Source organism: Danio rerio, chromosome 15 (genome assembly GCF_052040795.2).
Source record: "Danio rerio strain M-AB ecotype USA chromosome 15, GRCz13ab, whole genome shotgun sequence".
Taxonomy (NCBI): domain Eukaryota; kingdom Metazoa; phylum Chordata; class Actinopteri; order Cypriniformes; family Danionidae; genus Danio; species Danio rerio.
Genome location: NC_141035.1, coordinates 21,547,937 through 21,565,273, shown reverse-complemented (window position 1 = coordinate 21,565,273; position 17,337 = coordinate 21,547,937). Strand labels below are relative to the sequence as shown.

Sequence of the window (17,337 nt, the reverse complement as noted above, 5' to 3'; positions counted from 1 at the left end):
TTGAGGGTTCGTTCTTTCTAAACACTTCCTTCAAAAGAATCTACTCTGCTCTCATTGGTCAGATGGTCCAGTCTGTTGTGATTGGTCCACCACATGCAAAACTGTATATAAAATCTGCTAACATTATACCAAATGTTTCGAAGACTGTTCAAATCCAGAGAAATAAACAACTTTATCTACACTCTATAAGAAATAAAGGTACGTGATCTGTTACTGGGGTGGTACCTTTTTGTAAAGTACAAATTTGTACCTAAAAGGTAAATATTAACACCTCAAGGGTACATAATAGTACCTAAAAATACAAAAGTGTTCCTCTTAACATTTTTAGGCAATATATACTTTTGCAGTACTAATATGTACCTTTTAAGTACAAATGTGTACCTTTTAAAAAAGTACCACCCCAGTGACCTTTATTTCTGAGAGTGCAGTGACACTGAACGTGTCCTGTGTTGCCATATAACATCATACACGTTCGATTTCCATTTTGGTTTTATCCCTTTAACTGCCTGCTTTACCTCTTAATTGAGGATATTTTGACTGTTTTAAATAATGAGTTAAAGTGATTTAAAGAATGACTATTCTACACTACACAGCATTGTTGGTTAACAAAAAATAAATAAATAAATAAATAAAACAAACGTCCTGTTGCACTACTACACTTGACTTTGGTTTAATTGTAAAGAATAAAAAATAAAACATGTTAAATGAGAATCTGAAATATTTTATGGAATACTTTAAAAAATAAAGATGATTTAGTATTTAATACTAAAATAAATAAAATATATAATTTTTTTATTTGTTATTTTATTTTTTTATTTAATTAAATTTTTTTCTATATGTATTAATTCTGGTCTTTTTACCATAAACCGACATATCAACCATTTAGTAGAGGTTGATATTTAGGAAATTATGAGATGTGTTGAAAAAATGCATTGAGTGTGTTAAATAGCGACATTAGGAGCGACATTAGGAGTTAAGAAATCCAATCCAAAAATTGATTTCTTGGTGAGGCAGTTAAAGGGTTAAAGATAGGGCTGGGCGATTAATTGAAAAGTAATCGAAATTGACATTAAGAACCTATAATCAATCTAATTTTTCCAGAACAATTTTTTCAATTATTTTCCCGAGTGTGGCGTCACATGACCTTGTATGAAAATATGTATGAAATAATATGAAAAACATTGAAAATAATAAAATTTGTTATTTATTTTCACTTTTTATAAGAAATAAAGTGACTGTTGTCTTTCAGGCAATGCATGTTTTAATTTCAGTTGTTCAACGTTCATGTTCAATAAATATTCATAGATAGTAGATACTGTTTCCTTCAATTATTTTAAAATATCACTTGTATTATGTAAAAATATTTACTGCACAAAGCCTCTCAGTGAAGTAAAAGGGCAAAAAAAAATTAAATAAAAAAAAAACATTCATTAATCGTAATTAAGTTAAAATATTCAATTAATCAAGATTTTGATTTTAAGCAAAAAAAAAAAAAAAAAAAAACCTTTAATATGTTATGAAGTGACCAGAAGTGGTCTGTGGCATAATAAAAGTTTCTTTTCCTTTTTTTTTTTTTTTTGTGCCACATCATGTTTGCTCTTATCAGCAACTCTCTGCTCTATCAGCAGTCTCATTTTGCTTTGATGGCTTTTAGCATCAGAGGCTGTTTACATAGTAGTGTTTTCTGCATATGCAAGTTCATCATTTTCAAAGAAGGTGTGTGGCTACTTACCAATTAGCTTCAGAATTTGGATGGATTATACACATTTCAGTAGTAACGTTAGACTGAATACCTCATACAAACAGCAAACATTTCAGTGCTTTTTGCATTTTCTCTATAAATAAAACCTGTATCAGAGCTGCAGCAATGGTTTGTCAGATTTTCATTCTTTAAGAGATTTGTTGATGGTTTTTAGTTACAATATAGAATAATTTGAAGCATAAGAGCAAAGCGAAAAGGAAATGACATGTCTCTCAATTTACACATGTTTTTAGATGTGACCCTTTACTCTGCTTCATACTACCATGATAGTAAATCTTGAATACTTTAGCTCAGCCATAAATGTGATTTTGCAGGAGTCTGGTAGAAGGTAAAGAAGATCACTATTCTCACGATTCCACATGACATCATCAAACTAAGTTTTTGTTGGTTGTGAATATGCACCCTCTAGTGGCAAAAATGACATATTTTACCTTTAAGTAAATAATAACCCCTTATACATATATATATATATATATATATATATATATATATATATATATATATATATATATATATATATATATATATATATATATATAATTAGATTACTCACAAATCTTAATGTAAGCTGGAGATGTATTGCATCTATGCAATTTTCCCTTTAAGTACTAGAAAATCCACTCTTGGGCAAATTAAGAATGAGACCCAAATCAAATCAGATGTGGTGCACATCTGGATTTATCCAACATCAATGTTTGGTTGGATAATGTTTTTGTGAACACATCTGAGAACCGTACCTGTGTCTACGTACATGAAAGGATGGCCAAACTGTGTATTTTTGTGTTTACACACTTGGTTTCCTGTAGAGTGTGACTGACGTGCTGCAAGCAGAAGGTATTTATATCTCGTTTCTGCTCTCCTTCAGCAGTAATTGACTCCCTTCTTATTCTTCTGAACCTTTGCATTGCATTCCTGACAAACAGACGCATATGCCGCTCTGCTTTGAAAATGAAACAAAATGGTATAAAATCCAAAGCACAAAAGTGAGGCAAGCGTCAACGATATCCGAGCATTCCACCTGCTCTGTCATTACCCAGCAACAGGAGTAAACAACTCTGATGATGACGCAAATCTATGTGAACGCAATTCATTGGCCACAGCAGGAGGGAGGATCAATTGAACTCGGGTTTGGACCAGATGATCAAACCAAGTGTGAAAGCTTGCTTTTTTTGTTGAACACAAAAAACATATATTTTTAAGGTAGATGAAAACTGATAACCCTTGTTATCCAAAGTAGGAAAAACAAATACTATGGAAGAATATGGAACAAATACTGTGGAAGTTACTGGTTACCAAGATTTGTCAAAATATCTTCTCTTCTTCAGATGAAAGACACTCATACAGGTTTGTGACAAGTAAAGTGTTATTAAGTGCTAAAAGAGTTTTCAGTTTTGGGCATGGGCAATATAGGCAATCACCAGGGCGGCATCTTTGGCACGGGAAGATGATAAAATTTATTTTAAAAATAACTAAATGTGCCCCATTAAAACCATCTGTGCCCCGGTAAACTTTGAGATCGATTTACTTTAAGCAAATGTAAAAATTTAGAATGATAATCCTAGAATAAACATGTTAGGGGCCATTCACATTGAGGGCCCTATCATACACCCGGTGCAATGTGGCGCAAGGCGCGGCGCAGTAGTCTTTTGGTAGTTTCAGCTTGGCGCAAGAGTCGTTTTGAGGCGTTGCCCTACGCTGTTTAAATAGCAAATGCATTTGCCCAGATGTGCGCCCATAGGCGTTCTGGTCTAAAAAGGAAGGTGTTCTGAGGCGCACTGCTGGCGCGTTGCTATTTTGAGAAACTAAAATAGATTTTTCAATAGACCAAAACAAACCTGGTCTAAACTCCGGCGCAGAGTTGCGCCTCGCATACGCACTGCTTAATACGCACAGAGAGCAATAGGCAAATATCTTTACATATGAAAAAACTTATATATTAAGAATATATATAGGATATAATAAGAATAGATATAGGATATAAATAAAAAGGATTAAAATATTACAAAACATATTATTTTCTAGCCTATATAAATATGAGAAATCACTGCTTTTATGTCTTCTTCATCTCGGGAGGCTTTTTCAGTTTGTTCATAACAATTTGCTTTTGTATAATGTTATTATTATTAGCAGTATTATTTATTATATCCATATTTATATTTGTTTTATTAAAAACAAGCTTAGATTTGCCCACCTGTCAGTAGATGCTGTTTAACAGTTTTCTGTAAAAAAAACTGTTAACTGTTTGCTAATGAAATGCTCAGTTTTTCCTCTTAGACTTACTTTACGTCCTGTAACTAGCGAATGCGCTTATGGCGCGACAGCTGACTCCTAAAGGGAATGGGAGATGAGACTCTAAATGGTTTATTCTCAAAACACACATATAACTCATTAAGAAAATAAACTCAACCCTTTTAGACCATGCGCCACGGCACAAAGCGGATTTTCCCGTCCTTAAATTAGCAAAAATGCGTTCTGACACGCCCTGAAAGCGTTTGCGCCCTGCGCATAGATCGTCAAAATAGAGCCCTTAGTGTCTTTTGCATAGGCAAATTTGTATTCTCTATGTGCAATCGAAACAAAGCTGGTTAAAGCAAACTGATGCATGTGCGCAGAAAACCATTCACCACTTAAACACGCTGCTCCTGGTCCCGATATGAATCCCACCTGTTTACATGCATACAGATAAAATATGTGCCGCTCATGCACTGTGGAACCGGAGTAACAGCCTTTTGTGTTACTTTTATGATACAAGGTGTCGACACACAGCAAGTTTAGATGCAAAAACCACTAAAAGCCATTTGATATTTTCTTCTAAAATTAGCATTTTTCACCAAATATTTTGTGTTAGCTTGGTAATTTTACATATAAGTTCTTTTTGTTGCCTTTTAATTGAAATAACTGAACATACACATAGGAGGTTGAAAAAAATTCATAAGGCGACTTTTCTTAAGAGAACATTTAAGACCGCATTTAGAGGTTTTTGCATCTGAACTCTTCATATATATATTTCTCTTTTTTTTGGTTCATTAATTCATTCATTTTCTACAGCTTTTCTGGGGCCGGGTTGGAGGGGCAGCAGTCTTAGAAGAGAACACTAGACTTCCCTCTCTCCAGCTCCTCCAGGGGGATCCCGTGGTTTTCCCAGGTGAGCTGAGAGACATAGTCCCTTCAGTGTGTCCTGGGTCTTCCCTGATGCCTCCTCCCTGTGGACCATGCCTGGAATGTTTAGAAGGCATGCCCAAGCCACCTCAGCTGACTTCTCTCGATGTGGAGAAGCAGTGGCTCTACTCCGAGGTCCTTCAGGGTGACAGAGCTCCTCACCCTATCCAAAAGGGTGTGCCCTGCCATCCTGCGAAGGAAACTCGTTTCGGCTTCTTGTTTCCAAGATCTTGTTCTTTTGGTCATGACCAAAAGCTCATGACCATAGGTGAGAGTAGGAACGTAGATTGACCGGTAAATCGAAAGTTTTGTCTTTCGGTTTAGCTTCTTCTTTACCACAAGGGGCCGGTACATCGACCGAATTACTGCTGCCGCTGCTCCATTCTGCCTATCAATCTCACGCTCCATCCTTCCCTCACTCGTGAACAAAACCCCAAGATCCTTTAACTCTTCCACCTGGGGTAAGGACTTTCCTCCAACCTGGAGATGGCAAACCATCTTTTTCCGGTGGAGCACAGACTTGGAGGTGCTAATTCTCATCCCAGCCGCATCACACCTCCAGTCTTTTTTTTGTTAGTATTTTATAGAATTGACATAATTAATATTCATGCAAGATATTTCTTAAGTGATCTTAGCATATCACTTTGATTTTGTCTTTACATTGCTTTCCAGTTACATTTAGGATTGTTAATTGTTTAATAACAACAATATTAATTTTATTTATAATAAATATAAACATTTTTAATAATCACATTTCTGGTTTTGCCCATATTTTACCCACATTTGAATTAAAACAGCAAACATATTTTTTAGAATGTACATGTTTAATCCTTTTCTTATAACTATGTAACCTTGCAACTATTTATAAGTTTGGTGGAGGGGGGGCGGGTTTAAGGGGCGTATATAGGGTGGCTTGCCCAGGGTGCCATTTAAGCTAGAAGCTGAATATACAGCAGCATTCAACTGCTTCATCTGTAAACTCTGGAGAACTTCTGGCAACAGTTGTATCTCAAGAAGATTCAATCTTTCATCAGCAAAAACAGAACGATCTCAGGATTTTGGCTAGGTCATGGTTTATTTATTAGCCAACATTAGATATGTGCACTATATCTGACTTAAAACATGTCAATAAAGACTTATTTTTGATTCCTATAGATAGCACACATAAAGCATTTGCATAGCTTTATGAAATTGGGATTAAACCACTGAGAATTGCTTTCATGTTGTTTTTCTGAACATCTTAAAGCTTCTTGGTGAACCAAGCTTCAATGGGAGGTCTGCAAATCTCTCAGGTTTCATTAAAAAACATCTTCTTTTGTGTTCCTGAATACGAACAAAAGTTTTATGGGTTTGACACGAGGCAGAGTAAACGTTGACAGCATTTTCATTTGTGGATGAACTAAGTCTTCAAAATGACTGTTGTCACAATGTGCACACGCTGTTATCGGAGTTTTCCTTCAACATTTATATGTCAAGAGGAACAAGACGTCTACAAATACTTCAAACGCCCTTGAATATTTTCTCAAACCACAGGATCCAGGATCCTGTGGAGAGACGGGCCAGCTGCACATGTAAATTGCATTTGAAATGTCAAGAAATACCTCTCGATCTGTTATCATCTGCTCATCTTAGATTACCATAGGAGCCATTTGTATGGCGAACGCTTTATAGGAGAGGAATGAGGAGGTTATTCCCACACATTAGCTAAACTAGGTTCGGTTCATGGGTCACACCATCACTTAGCAGCTCATCAAGGCCCTTATTTAGCAGAGAAGGCGAGATTATATGTTTTGCATGCAGAGCACCGTTGAGCGTCCAAACAATCTCAAGGCTGGAATCTAAATGGTCCGCTCAGAGGACTCTAATCAGCCTGACACAATTACACTCTGTCACTCAATTATTGAAAAGGACCTTGTCAACAATGCAATGCCTTGCTGCTCCTTTAAACAATAGGAGACGCGCTAAGTTGTGCCGATGAGCCAAATTATGAATTTGCATGGGGTTGCAAGGCCGTTTTGCAGCATAAAATTTGAATTTTCTGCAAGAAAACAATACAGGCTTTGGGTGGATTATGACATTTTCTGCCTTGAACTGAAGTGAGCATGAAAGAGAAGTCAGTAGAGCTTACGTCTAACGTCTCTGAAGTAGATAGTCTGCCGGTTGGGGTTGAGCAGTTGGATGACGGAGTCGTCGTTGTTTTTCACCCGGCAGCTGATGATGGCCGTCTCGCCCTCCACCACTGAGACATTATTTGTCACCAGGTTCTGACCCTGCACTGTAACACAGAGAGAAAGCACACAAGCCTTAGTATACAGCATAAAAGGAGTATAAAATCTATTCATTTTCTCCTTCCAGAATAAGACTGTAAGTAGATGAGGAAACACATTACAGTTAGGTGTAATGAGTACCTTGTTTTGACCGATTTGATATTGCAAAATAAACTCAATTATATTACAAATGAAATGAGCATGAATTGGGACAGTGGTGAATGATACAGAAAGTAGAAGCTTTCATTTCTGGTTAGAGAACATTATACTTGGTGGGTTTTTTCACCTTCAAAAACAAATTGACTTTTTCAGATGCCAAAGTTTAAATATCAACTTGTTCGCTTGCTTCAACTACATGTTCTGTTTAAAAATTTGCTCAGTAAGTGGAGAGTAGGAGGCCTTTTATAGCTATTTGAATGCATTTGACCATATGAGTGTTCAAACTGTGAAAAGAATCCAATCAAATGTGTTTTTGAATACCTCTGGAAGTGGCTCGATGTTGACAAAGCATCTCAGACCTTGTTTACAAGTGTTTACAAATGTGTTAAGCATCATCAGTCTGAGACTGGGTCAATAAACCAAGTGCAAACAAAGCTGAAATTACTGAATGATTATATATATATATATATATATATATATATATATATATATATATATATATATATATATATATATATATATATATATTGGGTGGCATAGTGGCGCAGTGGGTTTAGTAATTTATTTAGTTCTTTAGTAATAAGTTTTTTTTTTCTAAATCCAGATCATTACAATAATAAAAATGTTTTTATTTGGCTTAAAAGTGTTTAAAAATTGTCCTGGGTTTAAACATATACATTAAATAGCTTCTTTGCAAGGATTCAATTTATAAATCATGGCACACTGTTCTCCCCTACAGAAAAGTACATTCAAGTGCTTGCTTTTTAAAGCAAAAGTATCAGTATCGGTATCCATATAGGCGATACTGGCCCTGTGTTTACTTGGTACGATCGATACCAAATTTTGTAGTGTCGCCCAGCCCTATGGTGAAGTAGAACATGTTAAAAAAAATTAGCAACATCATTGATTCATTCATTTATTTTCTTGTCTGCTTGGTCCCTTTATTTATCCGGGGTCGCCACAGCGGAATGAATCGCCAACTCATCCAGCAAGTTTTTACGCAGCGGATGCCCTTCCAGCTGCAACCCATCTCTGGGAAACATCCACACACGCTTTCACACACACACTCATACACTACGGACAATTTAGCCTACCCAATTCACCTGTACCTCATGTCTTTGGACTGCGGGGGAAACCGGAGCACCCGGAGGAAACCCACGCGAAAGCAGGGAGAACATGCAAACTCCACACAGAAACGTAAACTGAGCCGAGGTTCGAACCAGCAACCCAACAACCTTCTTGCTGTGAGGCAACAGCATTACCTACTGCACCACTGCTTCGCCATGAGAAACATCCTGGACCTTTTTTTATGTATTATAGAAGTATCGAATCAGGTTTCGATATCTGTAGACACTCAAAACCAAATCAGGACTCAGACTCGACCTCGAGGGCAAAAACATCTGATCAGGACATCCCTAATTTCTAAGAAAATCAAAAACCACGATTCTGGAAACAGATCAACCAATTAGAAAAGACCAGAATAAATATGAATTGGTTTATGTTTGACTATTATGCAATTGATATAGCATATGAACAAATATAAACATATATACAAATATAATGCATAATGTTATATAATGATTTTAATTTGCCCAAAAAAGTTTAGTAAACAGTTTCAGATATTGTGCCTTCGGTTGCCATAATATTATTACCTTCAAATTAAAGTTTGTCTTGTTCTTTATCTCAGAGGCGACTCGCTCATTACTTTTTATTGCTGAATTTTCTGAAATCCTTATAGAGAAAGTGAATAGAAAAAAACACATCCAAAGCCAAAAGAAGAGAGAGGTGAGCATCGCTGCAATGCCTGAATAAGGTTATTACATTTGGCATGTCTTATCACAATCTGGATTGTAATTACAATGCATCCACTGAACACAATTTTTCTCATTTGGCTGTTGCCTTGCTATTCAGTCAGAGAGGCAATCATGACACTCTTTCTTTAAGCACACACAAAAAAAATACTATTACAATTCAGATCCTGTTTCATTTTGCTCTTGTATCATGAAATTGTAAAAGTTGAGGCTGAAGCTGAATAGATGGCTGCAATGATAATGCGAATCCTCGTGAGGAATCCTTTGAATACTGATGTTTTTGCATAACTCGTCCATGCATTTGAGAAACTTGAAAGAAACTGAGAGTGACACGCAAATAAATGCAACAAGCAGAAGCGTTTGGGAATGTCGACGTCCGATGTTAAGATGTAGCGACTGGCTTCTCAGTTTGGACGTATTGATTTTACAGTGTTGTGCGTTTCTGGTGTGTGTGGAAAACCCCGAGTACGAGACTGCAGCTCTCAGCAAGCGAGAGGGGAAAGCTGGTAATTGCTGCTCACGGCAGAACTTTATCAAACCTCTCCATCTAAACACAAGCTGATGGAAGCTGGCAATCAACAGCGGCTCTCAACAGCATAATACCCAGACCCCAGCACGCTCTGCAAACACACAGGCAAGCACAGAGTATCTGATACACTTCACTGCAAGCCAGTAACAGCTGATAATTAGAGGCTGCATCACTCCCTTATGGTTAACATTCAAAATGGGGATGCATTACACATTGCAGGTGAAGACAGCAGAAACGCTAAAGTCACCTTGCACTATATTTATATCCACAGAGCTGAGAGGAATAAAAATGACCAAATAATAAAAATGAATAAAAAATGAATGGTCATTTTTATTCTTTGGAATAAAAATGACCAAAGAATGCTGTTAAATGCTGAGTAAAATGTTACTTTAAATTGATATGGTTATGCAATCGAATCTCTTAAGGCATTTATAAACAATAAAAAAAGACATTTTCCATTAAGTCTGTATGTACAAGGGTGTTCATAATGCATTATAATGCGTGCATAATCTCTCATAAACAGTCAATCTTTATTCAAATGTACATTTACACTATGAAAGAAATAGTTAATCCAAAAATGTAAACTCTACTCACTTTCAAGTGGTTATAAACCTTTGTTTGTTAAAAAAAAAAAACTGAAAACCGGTAAGCATTTTCTTCCATAGAAGGAAAAATAAATACTATGAACGTCAATGATAACAGATTTTCAGCTTTCTTCTAAACATCTCTGTTTGTGTGTAAAAAAAGGAAAATAAATAAATAAATAAAAAAACTCAAACATGTTTACAACAAGTAAAGGGAGAGTAAATGATGACAGACTATTCATTTTTTTTGGCAAACTTTCCTTTAAATAAACTATTAAGACTACCAGGTTAATAAACTACTTATTAGTTGCTTATCAATAGTTAGTAAGGTACAGTAGTAGTTAGGTTTAAATATCATACTTTATAAGCAATAATAAACAGTTAATTTCTTATTAATATGCAGGTAATAAGCTAGTAGTTAATAGTGTGAACTGTGGAAACACTAACTACTAGCTTATTACCTGCCTATTATTAAAGTTTTTAACTATTCATAAGTAGTTATCCAGTATGATCTTATTGTACATCCGTAATTCAACTCAAAACCAAAACAAAACATCTACCCTACTAACTAAGCAGCTAATTAGTATCTAGTTTATTAAGCTAGTAGTGTTAGTTAATTATTTGTTTACTGAATTTTTACTAAAACTACACTCTCAGAAATAAAGGTATAGGAGCTGTCACTGGGGCAGTACCTTTTTCATTTGTACCTGAAGGGTCCATAATAGTACCTCAAAAGTACTTTTTAAGTACATTTAAGTACTAATACGCACCTTTTAGGTACTACTGTGGATTCTTTGGGTACAAATATGTATCTTTTGAATGGGTGACTGCTCTTGTACCTTTATTTCTGAGAGTGTAGAGTGTTACGGAACAAGCAGCTGTACAATATTTTCTGAAATAGAATCATAACAATAGCTAAACAAGTATTATTATCTTAATATTATAATGAATGATGGCATTAAGACTAAAAGTGAATTTACTATATATTGTAAATTTATTTATTTATGTACTTTTCCCACACAATTAGATTTTACTTCAAATGGAAATGTTTTATAACCACCTTAAACTATCTCATGGATGCTTAAAACAATGTACTTGCAGTAAACATGAATTAGAAATGTTGCAAAATGCTTTTGCCTCAATATACTACTATGGTACAGCTTATTAATAGTATTAATATAGTTGTTCTAGCATTTAAGGTATGGTATACACTCCTAGAAATAATGGTACGAGAGCTGTTACTGGGATGGTATACCTTTTCAAAAGGTACACATTTGTAACTAAAGACTCCTTCTTAATACCTCAGGGGTATATTAGTACCTAAAAAGAGCAAAAGTGTACCAATTGAAATTTTTAGGGTATATTTAGGAACCAATATGTACTATTAAGTACAAATGTGGACCTTTTATGATGGTTTCATGACAGTGACAGCTTTCGTACCTTTATTTCTGAGAGAGTAGGATTAAGGGAAGCAGAATATTGAAATGCAAAATAAGGCATTTATACGTACTAAAATAATTTTAAAGAGCTAATAAGAACTTAAAAGTGCAAATTGGTCCCCATATGTTATTTAATTTTTTTTATTTAATTTTTTTTTAATTTAAGCAAAAAACAAAACTTTTTATCTTACTTCTAAAGTGGTCTCCTAAATAATCTAGCAGTAAAAAGGTTTATAGCTGAGAGTTTTCTCTTAAAGTACACAAGGAAATGCAACCTGACTATATTGATATTGTTAGCTAACATTGCATGTTTTGTGGTGAACAATTTATTTGTGCATGTCATTAAAAAAATATAATAAAAAATTAGCCTAGTAATCTTTGACTGATTTCAGGTAAATTCTCAAATTACATCTGTCTGAGATATTGGGTGTGGTTTTCTTTTTGCCAAAACCCTTTTGCCATTTTCTGAATGAAATGCCTACTTTACTACATCCAATCAACTCGCAGTAGAATAAAACAAGCCACGCCCACTGTTTTCTCATTATATTCCGTTTCTTTTGGAACTGTCATAATACAAAAAATAAATAAATAAATAAATAAATAAATAAAAAATGGCAGCAGCTTTTGGTTCATTTTGATTCAAACCTTGCATTCAAAAATAGTGTTCTTAAAAGTATGCTCCTTGCTTTTAAACATTAAATAATGTTAAACATAACGTTAAACATAAAAATAAAAATAAAAAATAAATAAATAAATATATATATATATATATATATATATGTATATATATATATATATATATATATATATATATATATATATATATATATCCTATAACAATTGATGTCGCATCACCAGGCTCTCCAGAGTTTCATGCAACTTCAGTTTTTTCATTTTTAACTTTCGACGACTGTTTTAACGGAATTTGATACTGCATGCCAAATGGAAAGAAAAACCTCCGCATTTCGTGACTCGGTGGTCCTTTAAGGTAATCAAAAATAGCTGCTTAAATGGTAGACTCTTAATAAGGGTATTATCTTAATCATATTATTCATTCATTTTCTTGTCGGCTAAGTCCCTTTATTAATCCGGGGTCGCCATAGCAGAATGAACCACCAACTGATCCAGCACGTTTTATTCGCAGATGATGCACTTCCACCTGCAACCCATCTTTGGGAAATATCCACATACACATATACACTACAGAAAATTTAGCTTACTCAATTCACCTGTGCAACATGTCTTTGGACTGTGGGGATAACCGGATCACACAGAGGAAACCCACAAGAATGCATGGAGAACATGCAAACTCTACATAGAAACACCAACTGAGCCGAGGTTCGAACCAGCGACCTTCTTGCTGTGAGGCGATAGCACTACCTACTTTGCCACTGCATCGCCCATCTTAATCATATTAAAATCGGAGTATTGGTGTCCATGTAAATGTACTCAGAAAGTGTCAAAGAAATTTGCGAGCTGTCAAAGACAAGTGAGAGCAAGTGCCTTCTGAGAGGGGCACCTCAGCCAATGAGGGCTGTTTGTGCACGCATGCGTGCATCTCTTAGCAACTAACCTGCCTTAACGCCGTTGTCTGTAGCCACTAAATCAAAAAGTTACGAATTACCGTGAGATTGCGTTGCACTCTCAGCTCACATCATTCAAAAGAAAAGGGCCACATTGTCCCCCGATAATGGCAACAGACTTACTGTCTTAGCAAATGGATGAATGTAAAGGAGGACTAAACAAAATAGTTTCTACTTTATAATTAATGTTCTCAGCTCACAGCAATACAACTTTTTATTTAAAATAAATGTTTGTATTCAAAACTTTATTATTATTGTTGTAATTTTCCAATTTCCATATTTTCAATGCCTGTATTTTGGCATTTTTTTTGCAGTCCACTTAGAGTCCAACTTGGAAATATTTTTTTTTCTTTATTGGCATTGATTGTTTTGAAATTCAAATGGCATTAACATGCCTGTGTTTTAATTTCTGCAAATATGGCTGTCAAGCCAGGATCTTGATAGTTTATTGTGGGTATGTTGTATTGTGAATTTAAATAGTTTTTGTATTGCGTTTACATTAATTTTACATTTGAATAGCCGAAATGACAAGTTTCAGTCTTTTAAATGTGATTAATCGCGATTATTTTTTAAAAAAGTGTGATTAATCAGTTATTTTTTTTAATCGATTGAAAGCACTAATATATATTTTTTTTTTTAGTGGTCAATTATTTTACAAGTCTTTTTATAGCAGTAACAGCCATTTTGGGATAGCTGTGGTTTGATCTTAATAGCGTAATATGTCCTCTTAACTACTAATGTTTGACTGATTTAGAAGCCAGTGTAGTGCTAAAACACTTTTTGAAATTTAGTAATTTCTTTTAAGATACTGGTTATTTTTTTTACATTTCCTCATAATTTACCAAGATAGCAGCTAATTTTAGGCTTATGATGTTAAAAGGCACCTATTTCACCCCTTTTTCAAGATTTAAGATAAGTCTTTTGTGTCACCAGAATGTGTCTGTAAAGTTTCAGCTAAAAATACCCATTAGATTATTTATTATACCTTTTTAAATCTTGAAAATTTGAGCTGTTAGGTCACTGTAGGTGTTTTTGTTGCCTGTGCCTTTAATGCAATTGAGCTGGTTCACCCCGTTCACCATTCCCTTATGTGTGTCAGAGCCAGAGATCTCTGTAGCCTTCACGTAGATAAACAGCACAGTGGCAGGCAAGAATGAAACAGACCTCCCTTACTACAGTACTCCTACGTCATGTTGTGGTGGGCCCTGAAATGGGAGGGATTTGGATCCTATTTTAACGTCAGAAAATATATAAAAAAAGAGACTTATTGTGTTTCTATCACTCCAGTATGACTGCGGACAAACTATACCTATACACATTTCTGTCCAAACAACTTACAAAAGTTGATTTTCAACATAGGTGGCCTTCAACACAGTCTATGGCAGGGGTTCCCAAACTTTTCAGCCCGCGACCCCCAAAATAACAATTCCAGTGACTCGCGACCCCCAATATCCTCTGAGGTGGTTATAAATACAGAAACCTTGCATGCAATGACGCAGACACACCAATTAAATTTGTGTCAGTACTTTAAATGTGCCAGAAAGTATAACCTGATGTTATAAAATCAAAATGCATCTGACGCTATTGCTGCCTTTAATATAATGTAATTACCCCAGGGGTCGCAATCCAATAGAACTAGTAACTATAAGCTACTATAGTAACTATATAGTATATAGTAACTATAAACAACTATTTTTATTTTCAGTATAGTTATGGATAAAATATGTTAATTCTTATGGTTTAATAAAAATAAATAGATTTTTGGAAATCACCAGGCGACCCCCCTTCATTGCCCCGCGACCCCTCGGGGGGTCCCGACCCCCACTTTGGGAACCACTGGTCTATGGCTTATATACAAAATTTTAAGTGGATAAAATTATGTTCTGCATTATTACTGTTGTTATAATAATTTGTGAGATAACACATGATATCAATGTTTAAAGCTAATTTTGCATTAATTTCGATAAAAATACTCTTATGATGCATTATAAATATAGGCTTTTACAAAAACACCATCTCAATTTCTCCACCTGTGCTTCTGGATGTCCCAGTCAGAGATCAACAAACTGGCGTGAAAAAGCAACATGTTTAGCTTGTCTGGCCGAGTTGTGAATGTTAGGGTTGATAAAGCGCCGTCCACTCCATGAAGGAGCATTAGCAGAAAAGCATGCTGGGAGTGTTTGTGAGAGCACAATCTGCACCCGTGCCCAACACTAAACATCCGTGAAGCCAGGTTTCACGCTGCCACAATCACGTCAAACAAAAGAAAAGAGAATAAAGCGCTAGCTGGAAAGGCTGGAGAAACAGAGAAAGAGTTTGAGCTTATGTGCATCTGGGAAATACTACTTTAAATTGAGCTGTTTTGGAAATGCTATGAGGCTGTGCTGCATTAGTATAAGGTCATGAGTGATATTAGATGACAAATCTTAAAATGCATTATTTCGGGTTTGACAGATTGATGACAGAATTTATATCAGATTTTCTTCTTTGTGCAGTCAAACTAGTTTGGATATTTTTACAGGTTTTAACTGGCCAAGGCAAAGAAAACACTTTTTAAATAAATAAATATACAAAATAATGCAATGTCTAAAGCATCTGTAATGCCAAAACGTCTGCATTGCAAAGTTGTCGACCATGTTAGCTGAATTGTTCACATGACTAAAATGTGTCATCTTTTTCAAAAGCCTTTATTTTCACAGTCCACACTGCAACATAAAAATAGATTTTTGAAATATATTCACTGTTCGTAAAAGATATGATTTCGTTTCCTAAAAATGCCATTTCAGTGTGGATGGAAGGCCAAAACAGAGAGAAATATATGCATTTTTAAACAAAAACATATTGTTGTGGCCTAATTAATATAGTTAAGCCTTTAAATTGCACGTTAAGTTGAATAGTGGTGTCTTGCAAAATAACTAGTTAAATAATATGTACTATTATGTACTGTACAGACAAAATAAATGAGTTATTAAAAATGAGTTATTAAATCTATCTACAAATCTAAAATATGTTGAAACAGTCCTCTCTCTGCACTTGTAAAATATTTAAAAAATAATACAAATTTCACAAGAGGACTAACTAGGGCTGGGCGATTTGGGCTAAAATAAAAATCTCGATTAACTGAACATTACGTTAACTTGATTACGATTAATGAGCGATTATTTATTTCAGTGTTTTTCCCTCATAGTTCATATACAAGTTTTTTTTTAATGAATATGCTAACATTACAAGTGAGAGATTTCTAAATGAAGGGTACATTAATTGATTTTAAAATAATTGAATTGTAATTGAAATGTACTAGCTATGATTATTAATTGAACATCAATGTTGAACTGCAATTAAAACACACATTGCCTAAAATGAAGTCACTTTTCTCTTATAAAAAAGTGAAAAGAAATAACAATAAGATTTTATGTTATATATATATATACATAATATACATAATATACATATATACATAAAGTAGAAAATAAGTAGTATCCCTTCAAAATTAAATAATTACTGTATTTTATCCAGTAAATGATATTTTCAACAGTGCAATTCTTGGATCTTTGTAAACAAATACTTTAATGTAAATAATAATTTTAATGGAAAATGGAAAATGTGCCATTTTAAGACATCTATGAAGAACCTTCCAATCCTTGTCAACGTAGTGGAAAGTAAGCCTCAAGAATGGGTCCATCATCCTACTTGACCAGAGATCAGCTGTGGCTGCAAAAGTATAAATCAGCCTGATCAGAGTGGGGTAAAAAAAAAAAAAAAACGCTCTAGAAAAATTAGATTGATTATAGGTTCTGAATGTCGATTTCTAATACTTTTCGATTAATCGCCCAGCCCTAGGGTTAACTATTTTGCCATCAACATGTATGACAACTGAAAGTTACAGGCTGCTGTGTCTTTAATGTTGTGTAAAGATTATTATGCATCATTGAAACATCCAGGAGGACGCAGCAAAAAAACATCACTTTTTTAATTAAAACTACTTTACTACTTTATGCAATATCTTTACATTTAAAAAGGAAACATAAGGGCAATCTTAAGCAA

The 17,337-nt window shown here is 34.7% G+C and overlaps 1 protein-coding gene across 6 annotated transcripts in view; it reads right to left on the bottom strand.

Moving 5' to 3' along the window:
* cadm1b (cell adhesion molecule 1b) overlaps positions 1-17,337 on the bottom strand; it is a gene marked incomplete at its 5' end in the record, with an annotated part of 352,349 nt that overhangs the window by 120,852 nt on the left and 214,160 nt on the right. For 5 of the 6 annotated variants that reach the window (NM_001423722.1, NM_001441347.1, NM_001441348.1 and 2 more), the window contains 1 exon segment: positions 7,050-7,196. In NM_001423722.1, coding sequence (NP_001410651.1) covers positions 7,050-7,196 — 147 coding nt within the window. 6 annotated transcript variants of the gene reach the window in all.